A 16251-nucleotide genomic window follows, 5' to 3' on the forward strand; every position below is an offset into this window, starting at 1 on the left:
ATACTAGACTGAAATCAAATTCAAAGCCCTTTGTCTGTTTAGCAGAATAAGAAATGAATAAAATCTAGTATTTGTAATGATGATTGCTCCTACAAAACTTAACTATGCATATTATTTTCTTTCACCATTCCAACATAAATATTCATATGTCATACATGATCTGTTATTAGTGTTTGTTATATAGAGAACGAGGCCTTTCAGCATTTACTATATGAGCAATAAATATCTTCTTCATTCAAACCAATTTTTGAGGTCATTAGAATTAAAATCTAGCTGGCTGATTATATTTTTCCACATGGAATACCAGATTAAAAATTGTCAATATTTATTTTAGTAAGCTACAAAAAGCTTAATAAGCTACAAAGGGTTTTTATTTTTTGACAAAACAAAATTAGCATTCTTCTAAATCGGATGTGACTTTTATTTAGAACTGTGTATAATTTCTTTAAAACATACTATGGTTAAAATGTGAAGTACTTCTGGGTTATTCTTCATGGCATCCTCCGTGTTTGGTTTAGCAACACGGACATTGCTATTCATTTATTCACTTATTCCTTCATTTGTTCATCAGATAATACTTGATCACTGTTTAAAGTCAAATGTCTAAGGGTTACCAATGGTGTAGCATTAATGTAACAAGTGTTATTCAGACTAGAAAGTGCTCAGCTCCATAAGTGATCCGTGATCATGTACAATGGATCCTGAAGATTTAGGAGCTGTTCTGATGAAGAGAGAAATGCAAATGCATGAAGCAGCTTATAACTGAGGTTGGCATGTAGACATATGTTCTATAAGGTAGCAGTTCTGTATGCAGTGTGCTTGCTCTTGGATAAAGACTATTTTGACAAGTAAGGTTAAATAGTTTTAAATTATCATCTTTATTACCACTGCCTTTGAAAACAGTACAATGAGGATTGTTTTTTCATTAGTGAATTTCGTGTTTCTCTTTCAATGTTGTACTATCCACTATCAAAAACCTACAGGACTAGATTATTTAATGTCAATTTAAAGCATGACAACTTTCATTTATCTAAATTAATGGAATAGTCTGAATCATTATTCACTGACTATGTGCTTTACTGTATACATATTCATAATTTAATATTCTAGTCATAATGCCTTCATATTTTAAATGGCCCATTTAAAATATTTCTTTAACACTAAATATGCAGTCTGGGTTTCTTTTACATAAACTGAATAAAATATTTAGCAAAAATTAGACCTGTTATTTATACAAATCTATTCCTAAATAGGTAACTAGTATTTTATTGGTGACTGCCACTCCTAACTTCATTTAAGCAGCAGTTTTCAACTTATACATATCAATAAGGAACTGACTTTTATGAAAATTTCTTCCTTGTTCTCCAGTTCTGGGGAAGGATTCCTACCATCATTGGAATAGATATATAATTATTTGGTAGCTTGTAAGGACATCTCATTGATGTAATGGAGACAGAAAGGTGTAGAGGTAAAGCTAAACACTTTACCAGACCTGACAATAGCTACCCTACCTGTCATCAGTTTCCTAGGCAATTTCTTTAAGTTTTCATTGTATTTGACTTTACCAGTTAGAGGTTTTCAAGGCTAAGAATCATCATGTTCATATATATTATTAAGAAATATACAATTATACTGCACAATATAAAATGATTGTTAACCTTTCACCTATTGGCATTCAACTCAGAGACTATATTGATGGAACAGGGCTATGCTTATAGAGGAAAAAGATGTTAATCTTGTAGCTTCTAACACATCTATGCTTAGAACCCAAATAACTTCATTGTCAAAGACCAGGTAAGCTGAAAGACACCAGTGAACAGTCAGAGACTGTAAATCCCAAGAAAGAAGAGCTGGGAGTTTGCCAATTAAGAGCACTGGAGGAAGGTTACAAACAACTGGGATCCTGTATTATATCACTTTTCATCTCCATCTTTAAAAACTCATCATTAGTGATGACATTGTTTCACACACAAAAGCTCAGATTTAGCGTATCTACAGAGTGAGTATATATAGATCAGAAAGGAAAAAAAGTCACTCTCTCTGGCAAGGGATGAACATCAAGAACTTCAAATTAATAATGCCCTCCTCACAAAGTGTGAGCCAACACTGTCTTTCTTCTCTTCCTTCTTTGTGCATGGCAGTCCCCTCCCTGACTCACTTCAGGCTAGAGTTCTGCCCAGTTTGAAGGCTATGCTCCTAGTGCATAAAGTACAGCACAAATGTCCCTATGGACACATGGTCTCATACAAACAAAACTCAAACTCATGAAAATGCTGAAACAAGACCCCATATCAATTACAAAATACCTAAAGGAAAGAAACACCTTTAGATTGAAATCAGAAATTAAAATACCAGGAGAATTGATCAAGCCACATGTGAACTATCTATTCGGTCATGCATTTCCCTTCTATGGAGACTATCTGGTTATTGACTAGTAATAGGTAAGCAATTACCCAATTTATTTAATTCTGTTATCACTAGTACCAGAGTTTCCTAAAATATTTTCTGAGTCTCCCAAATTCCCCTTTGTTTGCCACGGCACTGTTGTAACGCTGTGCAAATAACAAAAACTGTGGGAAAATGACATACTATCTGAGTCTAAACATGGAGATGTTTCTCCCAGTAAATTTTTTTCATTCATAGTAAAAATGTGAAGGAATTCTCTATTGCCAGTGTGCATTTCTAACTAAAGAGATGAAAAGGAAAGGCAGATCGAGGGAGGGAGAATATGTTTGTTTCTGCCAGTCCTTTCTATGACTATTATGCACTTATGTGATTGTACATTTGGAGGGGGAAAGTGTGGCTCACTTGTTGACTGTGGTGTTGACTCTCCCCACGTCATGCAGCAAAGCCTACCAACCACCGGCCTGCAGAGACCTCCGTGTCCACTGGCTCCTCGGGCAGCAGCGTTGGCAGTGGGTATAGCGTGGACAGTGAAGGAAGCAGCTGTGTGGCAGGGGAGCCTAATCTACTTCCTATCCCAAGGATGTAAGTGGTACTTTTCTAAAAACAAAAGTACAATTTTAACAGCATCGTGAGTAACTCATTCTTAACATTTCACAGGAAAAGAACAAGGTCTGAATCAGTGTCCCTGGATGTCTGGACTGCTGGTGGCTACATAAGCGTCGGCTGTTCAGGGATGACTGGCTTATTTCAATTCATTCTAAAGATGAATACAAATTACTAGCATGATGACTTCATCTGCACCGCCTGCATTTAACATAAAAGCTGTTAGAATAGTAACTGAGGTAGGCCATCCCGGAGTTCAGAGCAGGACACTGAAAAGTTCATCACACAGTGACCAGACACCAGCTTCGCTATTTGACATTAACATAGGAAAATTTCCCGTTTGAAGAATCCTTGGAAACAAATGACGAATCGGAACAATCACTTAGACTTTTCAACTCGAACGCTCTGCACAGTTAAAGGGGAAGAATCTGAAGTGTCTTTCCCCTCCCCGTGATTTCTAGAACTTGTTCCAGATCTGGGAGTATAGCTCAGTCATAGTATATTAAACTCCGTGACGGTGATTTTATAACTCACCTGCAAAACCTAAGCCGATTGTGATAGAATGGATTTGGAGAAGTTGTAGATTATATCTGTTTCAGGCTCAAACTCTAAACTTCTAGACCTTTCGTTTTGCTTTCCATGAACGAATCTGTGGGTTAGAAACCACAGCTAGGATATCCAGACCTGTAACTAGACCACAGCATGTATGGCCTAAGGTATGTTTTTATAAGAACCTTGAAGCATGCCTTTGGCAATTTCTAATGTTAAAAAGGAGGATATTTTATGACACATGGAAAGTATATATAAATGACCTTTTATGACTAAGCTGTGATAGACACAGCGATTCCTGTGGCCTCCCGCTGCTTTTTGCTACAGGGCACAGTGCAGTTGCTGTGACAGAGAGCATCGAAAAGGACAGTGAAAGGTCTTTCCATGCTTGCTAGTGGTGTGAAGCCTTCTCCAAAATTGGAAGAATTCTTTGGAAAGGGAATTTATTATTTTTAAACAAAGTATTATGGAAATATTCCCTTTGATCCCCACTGTACTTCGAATAGATACGAATTCATTTTAAGAAAATCAAATAAAATAAAATGGCAACCAGATTCTTACAGTGAATAGTGCATTGATTTTTATAGCTTTTAGTTACAATTTCCAACTTAAAGGAATTCTTATTCTATTACCAGTTCATTTGAGAGACTTCTTATATGACTCTATATTTTAAATTTAGTCTGGGGATTCAATATAAGTGATTATATTTAATCAGATCTATTTATTGGAAATCACTCCTTAAAAGAATCTGATCTTATTAGTATTTTGCCTTTGATAGCTTTGCTGGAATAAACAACAGTAATTTAAGCAAATTCATTACATGTCTTTCTAGGCTATGAGAATCATAGGAATTTATGAAGACTGAACTACAAACATTCTAACAATCTTTGAGTTGGACTATAAATTTCAGACTACACAATTTAACACTGATGTTAAAAGTTAAAACTTCCAGAGAAAAAATATCTTACTTCCTTGATGCCTGAATGTTAGAGGTTAAAGGTTATCATATTTGGGTTTTTTTCCCTTATTTTATTTTTTCTCATTAAACAAATGCCTCTCAGAATTGTGTGGGAGACAATCATTTCGCCCTATGGACACACAAAAAGAATCGCCTTTTAAATCTTTCCATGATAAATTAACAAATAGAACTTGTTCCTTCATTTCAGTGTCTCGTGGTGTTTTGCACAAACGTTATTACACCTAGAACAGGTGTGCAATGGCTATTCAGCAACTGACTTGGGCATCTCAGATGTAGCCTATGCTTACCTGGATGCTCTGAGTTGAAGACAGTTTGCTAGGAATTCAGGAAAATTTCCTGCTTCATACAACTCATGGCCACATCTCCTCTGGCTGTCATTTAGCTTCAGTGTGTCAGGGTCCTCCCAGAGTTCACACAAGGAAGACTTACTGCACATTTTGATGAATATTTACAGTTAAGCAAAGAGTACTTTCAGGTATCATCGTTAAAAAAATAAAATTGATGATTCAGATTTATCTTTAATTAAACTAATAAAATTATAACTTTTCATAAACTTTGAAATAATATAAAAATTAATAATAGTATGGCATTTTTTCAGTACTCTACCATATTGGTAATACTAAAGGGATCCTGTTACTTAAAAAAAAAAACTGGGTTTTACTTAGCAACAAGATACATTTTAATACGTTCTCCTAGCATATATACTGCAGCTAAGCCCTACACTTTCCTTTCCTCTAACAGTAACAGAAGAAACTGCATTAGTTTATTTAACCTAACTAATTTAATCTCAATAAAACAATTAGACAAACTGAAGCTCTGTGCATGGCTGAGCAGGAGACATAGCTCAGTGGTAGAGATATTGCCTAGAATATCCCTAACCCTGGGCTTAATCTTTGATACAGCAAAATTAAAAAATAAAAGTGAAGTTCTATATTTTTTAAAAGGAACTATGAATTCATATGGAGAAAATTGACATACACATATAGATCATGCACAGATATGCATGTGTGAATACATACATATATATATGCATACAAATGTTAAGAATTATATCATCTTCATGTATGCATGTGGTTTTACATAATTACTAAATAGAGTTCTGTGCTTAAATTTTGACCTAAGTTGTTATAATAGACCAACAAACTGGCTTTGAAAATAAAATAATTTATAATTTTTCATTTTTCTACTTTTGTTTTATTTATTTGTTTTCTGCTTTGTTTTGATTTTCAAAACAGACTTTCTCTATGTATCCTTGTCTATCCTGGAACTCATTTTTAGATGAGGCTGTCCTCAAACTCATAGAGTTATGTCTGCCTCTCCCTCACAAGTTCTGCCTGACCAACCACCACAGCTCTCTCTCTCTCTCTCTCTCTCTCTCTCTCTCATTCTCTCTCTCTCTCTCTCTCTTTCTCCCTCCCTCCCTCTCTCCCTCCCTCCCTCTGTCTCTCATATAGAAAAGTTTTACTTTCTTGTATGGAATAGACAGGTATAGTGACAAGAAGAATCCTTTTTAAGCAGTTTCTAAAAGTAAATAATTAGATTTTTATAGTTACAATTTCAGCCAATCAGAAACATCTTGTAGACAAAAGAATTGTCAATAAACATTCTGTATCAGAATTACTGTCTGGAAGATCGATTATTGAGGCCTTCTTTAATTTATGCTTCCTTTTAGCCTGTTAAGGTTTTATTTCATCATGTTATGGTGGAACTAAGTATGTTTAAAGGCAATTCCAAAAATCCACTGTACGTCATGAAACCTTTCTTCTGGTTTGGGCATCGAGGAGCTACATACAGCCTTTTGCCTGGCACCCGGCTGGCGTTCTAATACCACTGTTTTTAAGTACTGCCAATCTTGGCTTGATCAAACCTTTGAGGTAGAAACTAAAAGTCATAGGTAAATTTTTGACTAAATTAAAAATTACTATGTGCATTATCTAATTGTTAATACTATATACTTATTGAATATTTCTTTGCTCGGGCACAGAGATCAATTTTCATAGAACTATCCCACTGCCCTCTTGTGAAAGAAGGTTGAGTTATTTCACTTAGACTCCTCATGGAGAGAGGCAGGAGACCATAAGCAAAGAACAACCAGTGTGATGTTCAAGTGGTTCATTTAACACACATGAAAACAGAAAGAACCTTAAGTATTCATGGCAAAGAATGGAAAGCCTGTGTTATTAAATTTCCAAATGACACAAAAGTATACCTATTGATACAATTCATATAAAATTTGAGTAAATATCTATACTATATAATGTTTAAACCAAAATTATCATAGATATTTTCTCAAGAATTTCTCAACTCTTTGTGCTAAAGACACACAGAATCCCTCTATAACTTTCTGGAATGCCTTCTTGGTATTAGTTACACTCAGATTGCTGTATAATATCATGCTAGAACTTAATGATCTGTCACCAAAAACCCATTAACCAGCCTTCCCTGTATGCTTCCCACCTTGCTCTGACAGCCTCTGCTATATCATATACATATATGATATAACATTCTCATATGTGAGATGGGCATTTTTAGGCTGTAATTATGAGTGAATTCTGACAATATTTATTTTTCAGTGCTTGGCTTATTTCACTTGCCTCACTGCAATCTAACTCTGGTTGCTGCAAGCAGCAGGATCCCATTCTGTTATCTGATTGTCATTTAGGTCTATGATTAAATAGAGTCCCTGCTGTGCAGCCAGCCTACGTTCTTCATGCATTCATAGAGTCTTTTACTGACACATCAGTGGGTTTGACACTGGTATCTATGAATCATGGTAACCAGAGTTTCAATAAACATTGAAGTATAGATATCCACAATGTATTGATTACATTCCCACTGTATGCATATCCCCCCGGTAGGATTGTAAGGTCATGTGGTAGTATGACTTTTGCTCTTTATCAAATGTGAAAGTCTTTATTCTAGTATTAACTTGAGTATTTTTGTGCTTGCCATATTTTATACTATTTGTGACAACAAGACTGTGTCATGGCCAGAAGATAGCACTTTATAGTATTTCTGGGCATCCTCTGGCTTGTATAGTCTATTCACCCTACTTAAGGTGAGTGAAGCAGTTGTAACATTTAAGGCTAGGTAGTCCTAGTCTCAGTACTTTGAGGTGTTATGAGTCTCTGCATTGACCATGGCACTCTGATAAAATGTACTTTTAATTTTTGATGAAAGTCTATACTGTCCATAACCCCTAAATGGCTAGTTTGATTAAAATTCCTAAAATAGTGTATATGTCTTCTCTCTGTTCCACACTCTTGACAGAATTTAATATGTCAACACATTTCTACTAGAATAATGTAATATGTGATTGTTGTTTTGATGTGTTACCTGGTGATTAGCAATGTTGAATTTTATACCTATTAGCCACTTGTTTTCATTTAAGAAATATCTATTTAAGTTAAAATTTATTTCCATGTGTTATTTAATTCAGTACTTACCTTTTTACTAAAGAACGTGTAACACTTTGTTTTGATAAAGATATATTTCTTATGTTACTTAAAAACAAGGATAAATGTTTAAGAAGTGTTTCACTGGATTTAGTTCATATATATGTGTGTATATATATATATATATATACATATACACATACATATACATATATATGAATCATGTGGTTTCCTGTTAACGTGAGCATTTTTAAAAAGTTGTCTGTATGTTGAAAAGGTTTTTTTAGATGGGAGAAATCTACCAAATTCATGAGTTCAACTTTTTTATAAATGAGTTTATAAATAAAATGTGTTGATCTCTGTGATATTATATTTAGACTGATTGGGAATATTAATGAAGTTCCCATTCTAAAATTAATGCAATATAGCACAATTAACTACTTGCACATTTGCCATACAAATGATCCACTGTTGACTCTGAGTACAACAATGTCATTTTATTGCCTCAAGCTAAGCCTCGTTGTATTTGAGGGATTATAACTAAAGATGCCATTTTTTCCCTTTGAAACAGAGGAAAGATGGGACAGAATGGCCAAGACCCTGTGAAACAGCCAGGAATGGGAGCAGCAGACACGGAGGGTAAGTGGTGTTGGTATCATTGAATCATGCCAGAATCTGCATGCTACGCTGCAAACGCATCTAGTGGAAATGACAAGAACAGCGAATGGTAAATCATTCTCTAATGCGCAAGAATAACTTCATGTTTACGAACTACCTGTCCAGTTTCCTCAATTATGCTTAAATATTCAGTTCCTTGAGGTACAGAAGCTTTAAAGAGGATCGTGAGTTGGTAGGAAACAGACGCAAAAGAAAAGATTACGGGGTATGGTAGAGGCCGGGGGATTCGGCCTATGAAGGAGCAGCCCGATCGAATCCTTTCAAAGATCCAAAACCACATATTGCTTTAAAATGTCTAACAAATGGTGCTGGAAAATAATATTCACATGGAAAAGAATGGAACTAAATCTCTCCCTCATCTTGCACAAAAATGACTCAAGGTGCATCAAAGGCCTTGATGTGAGACTGGAAGCTCTGTAACTCAGAGGGGACATGAGGAGCAGAGTTAAGCTAAGGCCGAGGTAGAGCCATCCTGAGCGCACACACCCCATCTCCACTCTCGGCCAGATCCACTGTTCCTGTTTCCCTTCAGAAAGTGCAAGCCTCCCGGGGATATCAGCTGAACACCTCATAACAAACCCTCCTAACCTAAAAGTCGGGCCAAAGAGTCAGAGACGCACCTACTCCCTCAAGCAAGCATAAGTTTTCAAGTTTTACATTGTTTTAAAATTATTCCAAGGAAGCTTGAAGTCCAGAGGAGGTAATTTTAGATATATATCATGGATGTCTGTATGGATATATATGAATATGCACCATTCTATGTCCTGCCCCCTCCCCTTCCCCACACTTTCCCAATTTAACACTAATCACATTCCTTACTACAGTTTCCCTTCAGGTGTTTGTATGGTGTGTGTGTCCATCTGTCTAATGGTCTGTCTGTCTGTCTAAAAATCTGTAATTCACAAATGAGAGAAAATGTAATATTTAGGTGGCTGGTTTGTTTTATTTGATGGGACATTCTCCAATTACATATACTTCCCAACAAGGGACATGGTTTAATTCCTTTTGTGGCTGAATGCAATGCTATTATTTATGTACACCACATTTATTCATGTATTGATCTTCTGTTAGATGCTCAGGTTAACTCTTTAACTTAGTTATTTTGAGTAGTGTTTCTAGAAACACAGACCCTGTGATATGTTGACCTAGGCCTTTTTGAGTGTATATAGGTAGAATGCAGTAAAACTGGATTATGTGAAAGTTCTACTTTTAATTTTTCACAACCTTTACACTGGTTTGATAGTGCCTTGGCTAGTTTACATCCTCAACAGCAACATATAAGCATTTCCTATTGTCCTTTATCCAACACAGCATTCACGGTTGTTTGGTTTTATGATGGTGCTCATTCTGACTGTAGGTCATAGGAAACTTAATATTTTTTTTTTGCTGCATTTCTCTGATGGCTAAAAATGCTAAATATTTTTATACATTTATTGGTAATTGTACTTTATTATCTGATGAGTATCTGCTCCTTTTGATAGAGCATTTATTAATTTATTCAACTATTTGGTGATTAAGGTCTAACCATTTATAAATTGTCCCTCCCAACCATTTTTATTCTTCTACATATTTTATACCACTCAAAGTACATTTTTCATGTATTACCTCATTTAATTATTTAAATTACTTCTGAGCATATATTGGTATTATATTAAAAGATATCAAATCATAGCATACATGAGTCTATAAGTGAATTAACCCTGTAATGTGACTGCAATCATTCTGTGTTAAAAAAAAAAAAAAAAAAAAAAAAAAAAAGAGTGACTCAGACATGGTGTCAGGAGACCACAAACGGATATGAGTGCATTTAGACCTGTTGTGGGATATGTGAAGGGATTTCTCTGTACTCAGAAACACTCATTCTATAATTCTGGAGTAAATGATAGTTTCCTGGTGCTATTGAAAGATGTCATACCGGGCGTGGTGGCACACGCCTTTAATCCTAGCGCTCAGGAGGCAGAGGCAAGCGGATTTCTGAGTTCGAGGCCAGCCTGGTCTACAAAGTGAGTCAGGATAGCCAGGGTTATACAGAGAAACCCTGACTCAAAAAAAATAAAATAAAAAAAATAAAAAATAAAAAATAAAAACAAAACAGATGCCACGTTTCCGTGGTTTCTCAACAAGAATTTTTTGACTCATTTAAAATCTGTACATGTTCTACCTGCTGCCATGCTCCCCAAAGTCCCATCCCATTCCTGGTACACATACACACACACTCAGACAGGGAGGGAAAAGAGTGGGGGAGAGAAACAGGGAGAGAGAGAATGACTCTGCACAAACTTATCAAGTCTCTCATATGTATTATTCCTAAATCTGTTACCCTAATGACCTAGAACACAAGTTCACTGGAGAGCAGCTCAGTTAGGCATTTATGTCCCACCAGGAAAACAGAAGAAAACTATGTCCCTAGAGGAGACTAGGAATACAGCTATGTAATGCTCTGTTGGTGGTGTAAACCTGGGAGGCTGGGGCGTAAAAATGAAGCAGACTAAAGTCTTATGCAATAGCCAACTTTATTCAGAGAATTAGACGATGTATACTCTGAGGGTTAAGAAGAGTCACATGAATAAGATGTTCAATCATAAGGGTGAACCACATGTGGCATAAATATGCCATAAAGACCTACAAATAACAACATCTGAAGTAAACTCACTCCTCTCTGCTATGCCTGAAAGGGGCATGAGAACACATACCAAGAACAATTGTGTGTTTTGACAAAACTAGGTCACAAGACTCTTGTTTTCTTGGCATTTTCCCACAAGCGACCAGATTCCCACACACAGTGTTCTATATATACAGCTATATAAATAAATATAGGATTATTATATATGTGTGTGTACATAAATCAGTGACTTTTAATTTCCTCATGCTTCTAGAATTCAAGTATAAAAAGAAGCACTGTGCATGTATAATTTTAGCCACTTAATCTCACCTCTCTTAACCTTCATGCGTATACGTAAGCTGAATCTGTGTAAGTGTTAGCAGCTGCCAGTGAGACCCCGTTCATTCCACACTGCCTGCTTCCTTCTTTCCCCTCAGTCCCACACAAAACATGCTTGTTTTCCAAGAAGGAGCAAATCAGACATTGCTTCCTTGTTTTTTAAACCTGTGAGTCAATCTTCTGAGGCTTCAGTGGACTCACCAGTGAGTCTCAGGTTAGCTAAAGATCAGAACGGCGGGGTTGAGGTTGAGAACAGGGAAGATGTAACCCTCAATGGAAGTGACATAGAGTTATGTCCGTCCCCTTTGGGTCTAGCAGAACTTTAGACAAGTTGTTTTGGTCTTCGTTAACACTGACCTTCAAGATAATCAAATTTCTAATTTTCACAGATCTATAAAAGTAGGCCACAGAGATACATAAAAGATAGAGAATATGTGAAGAAATTCATAATACTAAATGTAGAAACAATCAAATTAAGAAGGTTATATAGAGTAGAGAGAAAATTATTATATTTCTCCTCACCAGCTAGGAAGAGGCATTAGTCTGACATGAGTGAGTGCACACAGACGTATAAAGTCTGGGTCTGAGGTGTGCATAGGACTCGTGTGTTGTTTGCACTGTGTGTAATACAGATAACGTCCTTTGCTCCTTCTGTTGTCAGGCAACATAAACAGCAAGTTCAATGGAAAAAGAAAAGCAAACAATAAAATCAACATAATTTGGTTTTAGACAAAGTTCATAGTTTCCTGGTGGTGTTTTTACACCCTTCAATTCTTTATTAGTTACCAGAAAATATACATTATGCATACACACACACACATGTTTTTTAAAAGGCAGATTATTGCAGTCTTTTACTTCATCTTGAATATTTATCATTTGTATGTAAAATGCAATTGTTTACAAAGAAAAAGATTTCTGTCCAGATGCTGATGTTAAAGACCTCAGTTATTGTTTTATATATAAAAGTACACCATGTGCTAATGCTACGAGGGGTACAGAGCTTTAGGGCAAGGCAATTATCTTACTACAAGTTTGAGTAAAAATAATATAAACCTGTGAATAGCACATGAATATTTTTCTTCTGGCATTTTAACATCTCTTTTATAGAGATATGTATTTTATGTACACTCCTAACAGTAGGTAGTATACACATCTATTCTAGGTGAAAAAATACATTTAACAAAATCCAAAATAAAAACCGTATAGGAAAGAAGTTACTCCCTTCAGTAAGCAGATAGAAATCTAGGAACAAGTATTTGAGTTCTCTATCACTTTTCAAGATAAACAAAAGACATTTTTAAAAATCAGGTTTTCCAAGTGTTTCTTCTCTTAAATAGGAAAGACAGATATGTGTATTGGAATACACAAAAGTTCAATGTGAAGTATTTATTCAATGTTTCCAAAGTCATTATTTTTTCTCTTATTGAAAATAGGTTTATTTTCATAACATATATTCTGATCATGGCTTCCCTTCCACAACTCCTCCCAGCTCCTCCTACTTCCCCTTGGATGCTCAGCCACACTCTTGCCTTGTCTCATTAGAAATCAAACACCCATCGAAGGAATAAAATAAGATAAAACAAAAAACAAGTCATAATAAAGCAAAACAAACAAACAGAAGAAACTGAATCAAATAAAGAGAACAAGAAACACATATAGATGCACACACACATTTGCACACACAGTAATCCCATAAAAACAAAAAACTGGAAGCCATAATAAATGTTCAAAGACCTGCAAGGTCTAAAACAAAAACAAACAAAACATTATGAAAATAAGAACCTACAAAGACGCCGTTGAGTCTCTTTTATATTGGCCATCTACTGCTAAGCATGAGGTCTACCTTCAAGGATGGTTTCTTTCTCACAATTAGATTATTTTTAAAGTAACTCTCAAGGAGAAAAAAAATGAAAACCATTTGAAGACTCTTAATCAGAGCATAACAATACTTGATTGAAAAATAGCCAATAATTTACTCCAAAGATTGTGTGGTTTCTTCCTTATTGTACCAGTATCCATACTATCATTTTATATTTCCAAACTGGCTATTGTTAAATATGAGCACACATATTATGCATAAGACACTGCTAAATAGTTGGAGACTACCGTGATCAAGTCACCCTGGGTACCGATCTGAATGACTGCCTGGTCTGTGTAGCTCATGTCATCCAGGAAGAATTCAGGTGTGCACACCTGTGCTGTGTATATTGTTGATACCTCTCAGTCAGGGTTTCTATTCCTGCACAAACATCATGACCAAGAAGCAAGTTGGGGAGGAAAGGGTTTATTCAGCTTAGACTTCCATACTGCTGTTCATCACCAAGGAAGTCAGGACTGGAACTCAAGCAGGTCAGGAAGCAGGAGCTGATGCAGAGGCCATGGAGGGATGTTACTTACTGGCTTGCCTCCACTAGCTTGCTCAGCTTGCTATCTTATAGAACCCAAGACTACCAGCTCAGGGATGGTCCCACCCACAAGGGGCCCTCCCCACTTGATCACTAATTGAGAAAATGCCCCACAGTTGGATCTCATGGAGGCGCTTCCCCAGCTAAAGCTCCTTTCTCAGTGATAACTCCAGTCTGGGTCAAGTTGACACATAAAGCCAGCCAGTACAATACCTATCTATGCCATACCTGTGTTTAAATGTTTTAAGACTTTCTCTGAGAAAGTGTTTTCTGTGATACATAGAAGAACTATTATGAAAATGCACACCAAAATACATGCTTTGGAGACAGTACCTTTAAGAAGCATTGTTGCAGCTGTAGATGTAAATATGGGGGCATGGTTTTTGACATAGAGGTGTGCAGTGGCTGCCTTGAAAAGTGCATGAGGCCTATACAAGTGCTCATCGGAGGAGCAAATTTTAAACTGAAGAACTATCTGAGGCAAAAGAGGTAGAAAGTGTGCTTGTTAGTTAAAATGTCACTTTGGCAGAATCTAGACTCACCTGGGAAGATCTTCCCTCTGGACAAGTTTGTGGGGATTATAGCGATTATGTTCAGCACTAGACAATGGCCTGTCCTAACTGTGAGTGGAGCCACTCCCTGGGCAAGAGACCTGGAACTGTAGAAAGTGGAGCAAACAAGATGATCACTATTGTGAGAGCATCCCTTGCCCTCTTCTAGCTGAAAACAGGACCTGGTGCTTCAAGCTCTTGCTACCTTGCTTGCCTTCTATGCTAACTTATACTGTGACCTAACATAAACTCTCTTACATTTCTAAAAAATTATTTTACGTGGTTTGCCTGTATGCATGCCTTGATGCCCAAAGAGTCCAGAAGAGGACATCAGATCCCTTGGAACTAGAGTTACAAACAGTTGAGAACTGCCCAGTGAGTGCGGGAAACAGAGTAAGCATATTCTAGAACAACAGCCAGTGCTCTTAGTCATTGAGCTATCACTCCAGCTGCAACCCTCGCTTTCTTCAGTAGCTCTGGTCAGAGAGCTCTTTATCACGGACTGAAGCTGGAGCAAAGGGTACAAGGGGAGAGCAGGGCGAGTGGAAATGTATAGAAAGCAAAGTTTTGTATATGAGTGCAATATTCTCTGAACACTGAGATTGGTCACAATGAAACTGATTAAGTACTAACAGACTTTGAAAGTATCAACATTTACAAGGGTGCATACTGCTCTACACATGAATATAGTCCTCTCAATTAAAGTCTTTTAGAAAGTTGTGGTGGTTGAAGAATATATGGGCGATCCAAGCAGGAAAAAGACCATATATACAGGAATGTAGTGGAACTAGAAGATTCAGGTCTGAGTTTGAATAAAGAACTCAGAATGGTGATGTAATATTTGTAACTAACAGAAAGAAATGGCACAGTAAGGACTGTTATTACTTTTAAGTCCTATCTACCAGATACAAGAAACATCTCAGTGATACCATGTAGGCTGTGAATTCTTGTAAGTCACATAAAATGAAACAGGTCAGAAGATTCTACTGCTTTAATAGCCAGGTGAAGATGCAAACTCCAATATGTCTGATTCTGCATCCCAGATGTATCATCATGCGCCACTCTATCATCGGATATCAGCGTGTGTTTAAGGTCATTGAGGATCACTAATAATCATGGAAAGCACAGAGCGTGCCACTGCAGCCCATGTGTAGCTGGAGACGCAGCGTGCAAGCAAAAGGCTTAGTTCAATTTGAAGCTGTGTCATTCCTTCATAAATCTCAACGAAAAATAAGGCTAAATTCATTTATAACTTACATATTGCCTTATTTTAAGTCTTTGTGTATTCCTTATCTACATAGAAAAGTTTAAATACATAATTATTTATATCATATTCCAGTTCTTTTGTGATATAAAAGACACTATTTCATTATTGAAATAAATCTATCAGTATTTTCTGTGTGAAAGGCAATAATCAGTCAAGTTTCCTGTAAGCACTGAATAACCACTCATTTTCTCACCACTCTGAAATAACACATCAGTCAGAGTGAAAAGTCTAAAGCAGGTTTGTGTCATGTGTTATTTTAGTGACTTTACTATCTGTATTTGTCAATGACATTTTCACTATGTTATTTAAATTTCATTAGAGAGAGAGGGGGAGAGAGAGACAGAGAGAGAGAGATTGCCTTCAAACACACATTGACCCCCATGTACAATGATAAGGCACCAAAAGAAAATGAGGGTGAAGAACATAAATGATGAGATAAGAAGAATCTTAAGACTACAGCATGCATTACCCAATAAA

The 16251-nt window shown here is 36.4% G+C and overlaps 1 protein-coding gene across 8 annotated transcripts in view; it reads left to right on the forward strand.

Annotated features, from left to right (window-relative positions):
• The window catches only part of Pclo (piccolo (presynaptic cytomatrix protein)), a 348560-nt gene that overhangs the window by 293858 nt on the left and 38451 nt on the right, over positions 1-16251 (forward strand). For all 8 annotated transcript variants that reach the window (XR_003955649.1, XR_003955647.1, XR_003955650.1 and 5 more), the window contains 2 exons: positions 2847-2988; positions 8504-8571. Coding sequence is in view for 4 of the 8 variants with exons in the window: in XM_006503582.3 (XP_006503645.2) it covers positions 2847-2988; positions 8504-8571 (210 nt within the window). In the remaining 4 variants the exon portion in view is untranslated. The remainder of the gene's footprint in view (positions 1-2846; positions 2989-8503; positions 8572-16251) is intronic.

The sequence above is a fragment of the Mus musculus genome, chromosome 5 (assembly GCF_000001635.26).
Source record: "Mus musculus strain C57BL/6J chromosome 5, GRCm38.p6 C57BL/6J".
Lineage (NCBI taxonomy): Eukaryota > Metazoa > Chordata > Mammalia > Rodentia > Muridae > Mus > Mus musculus.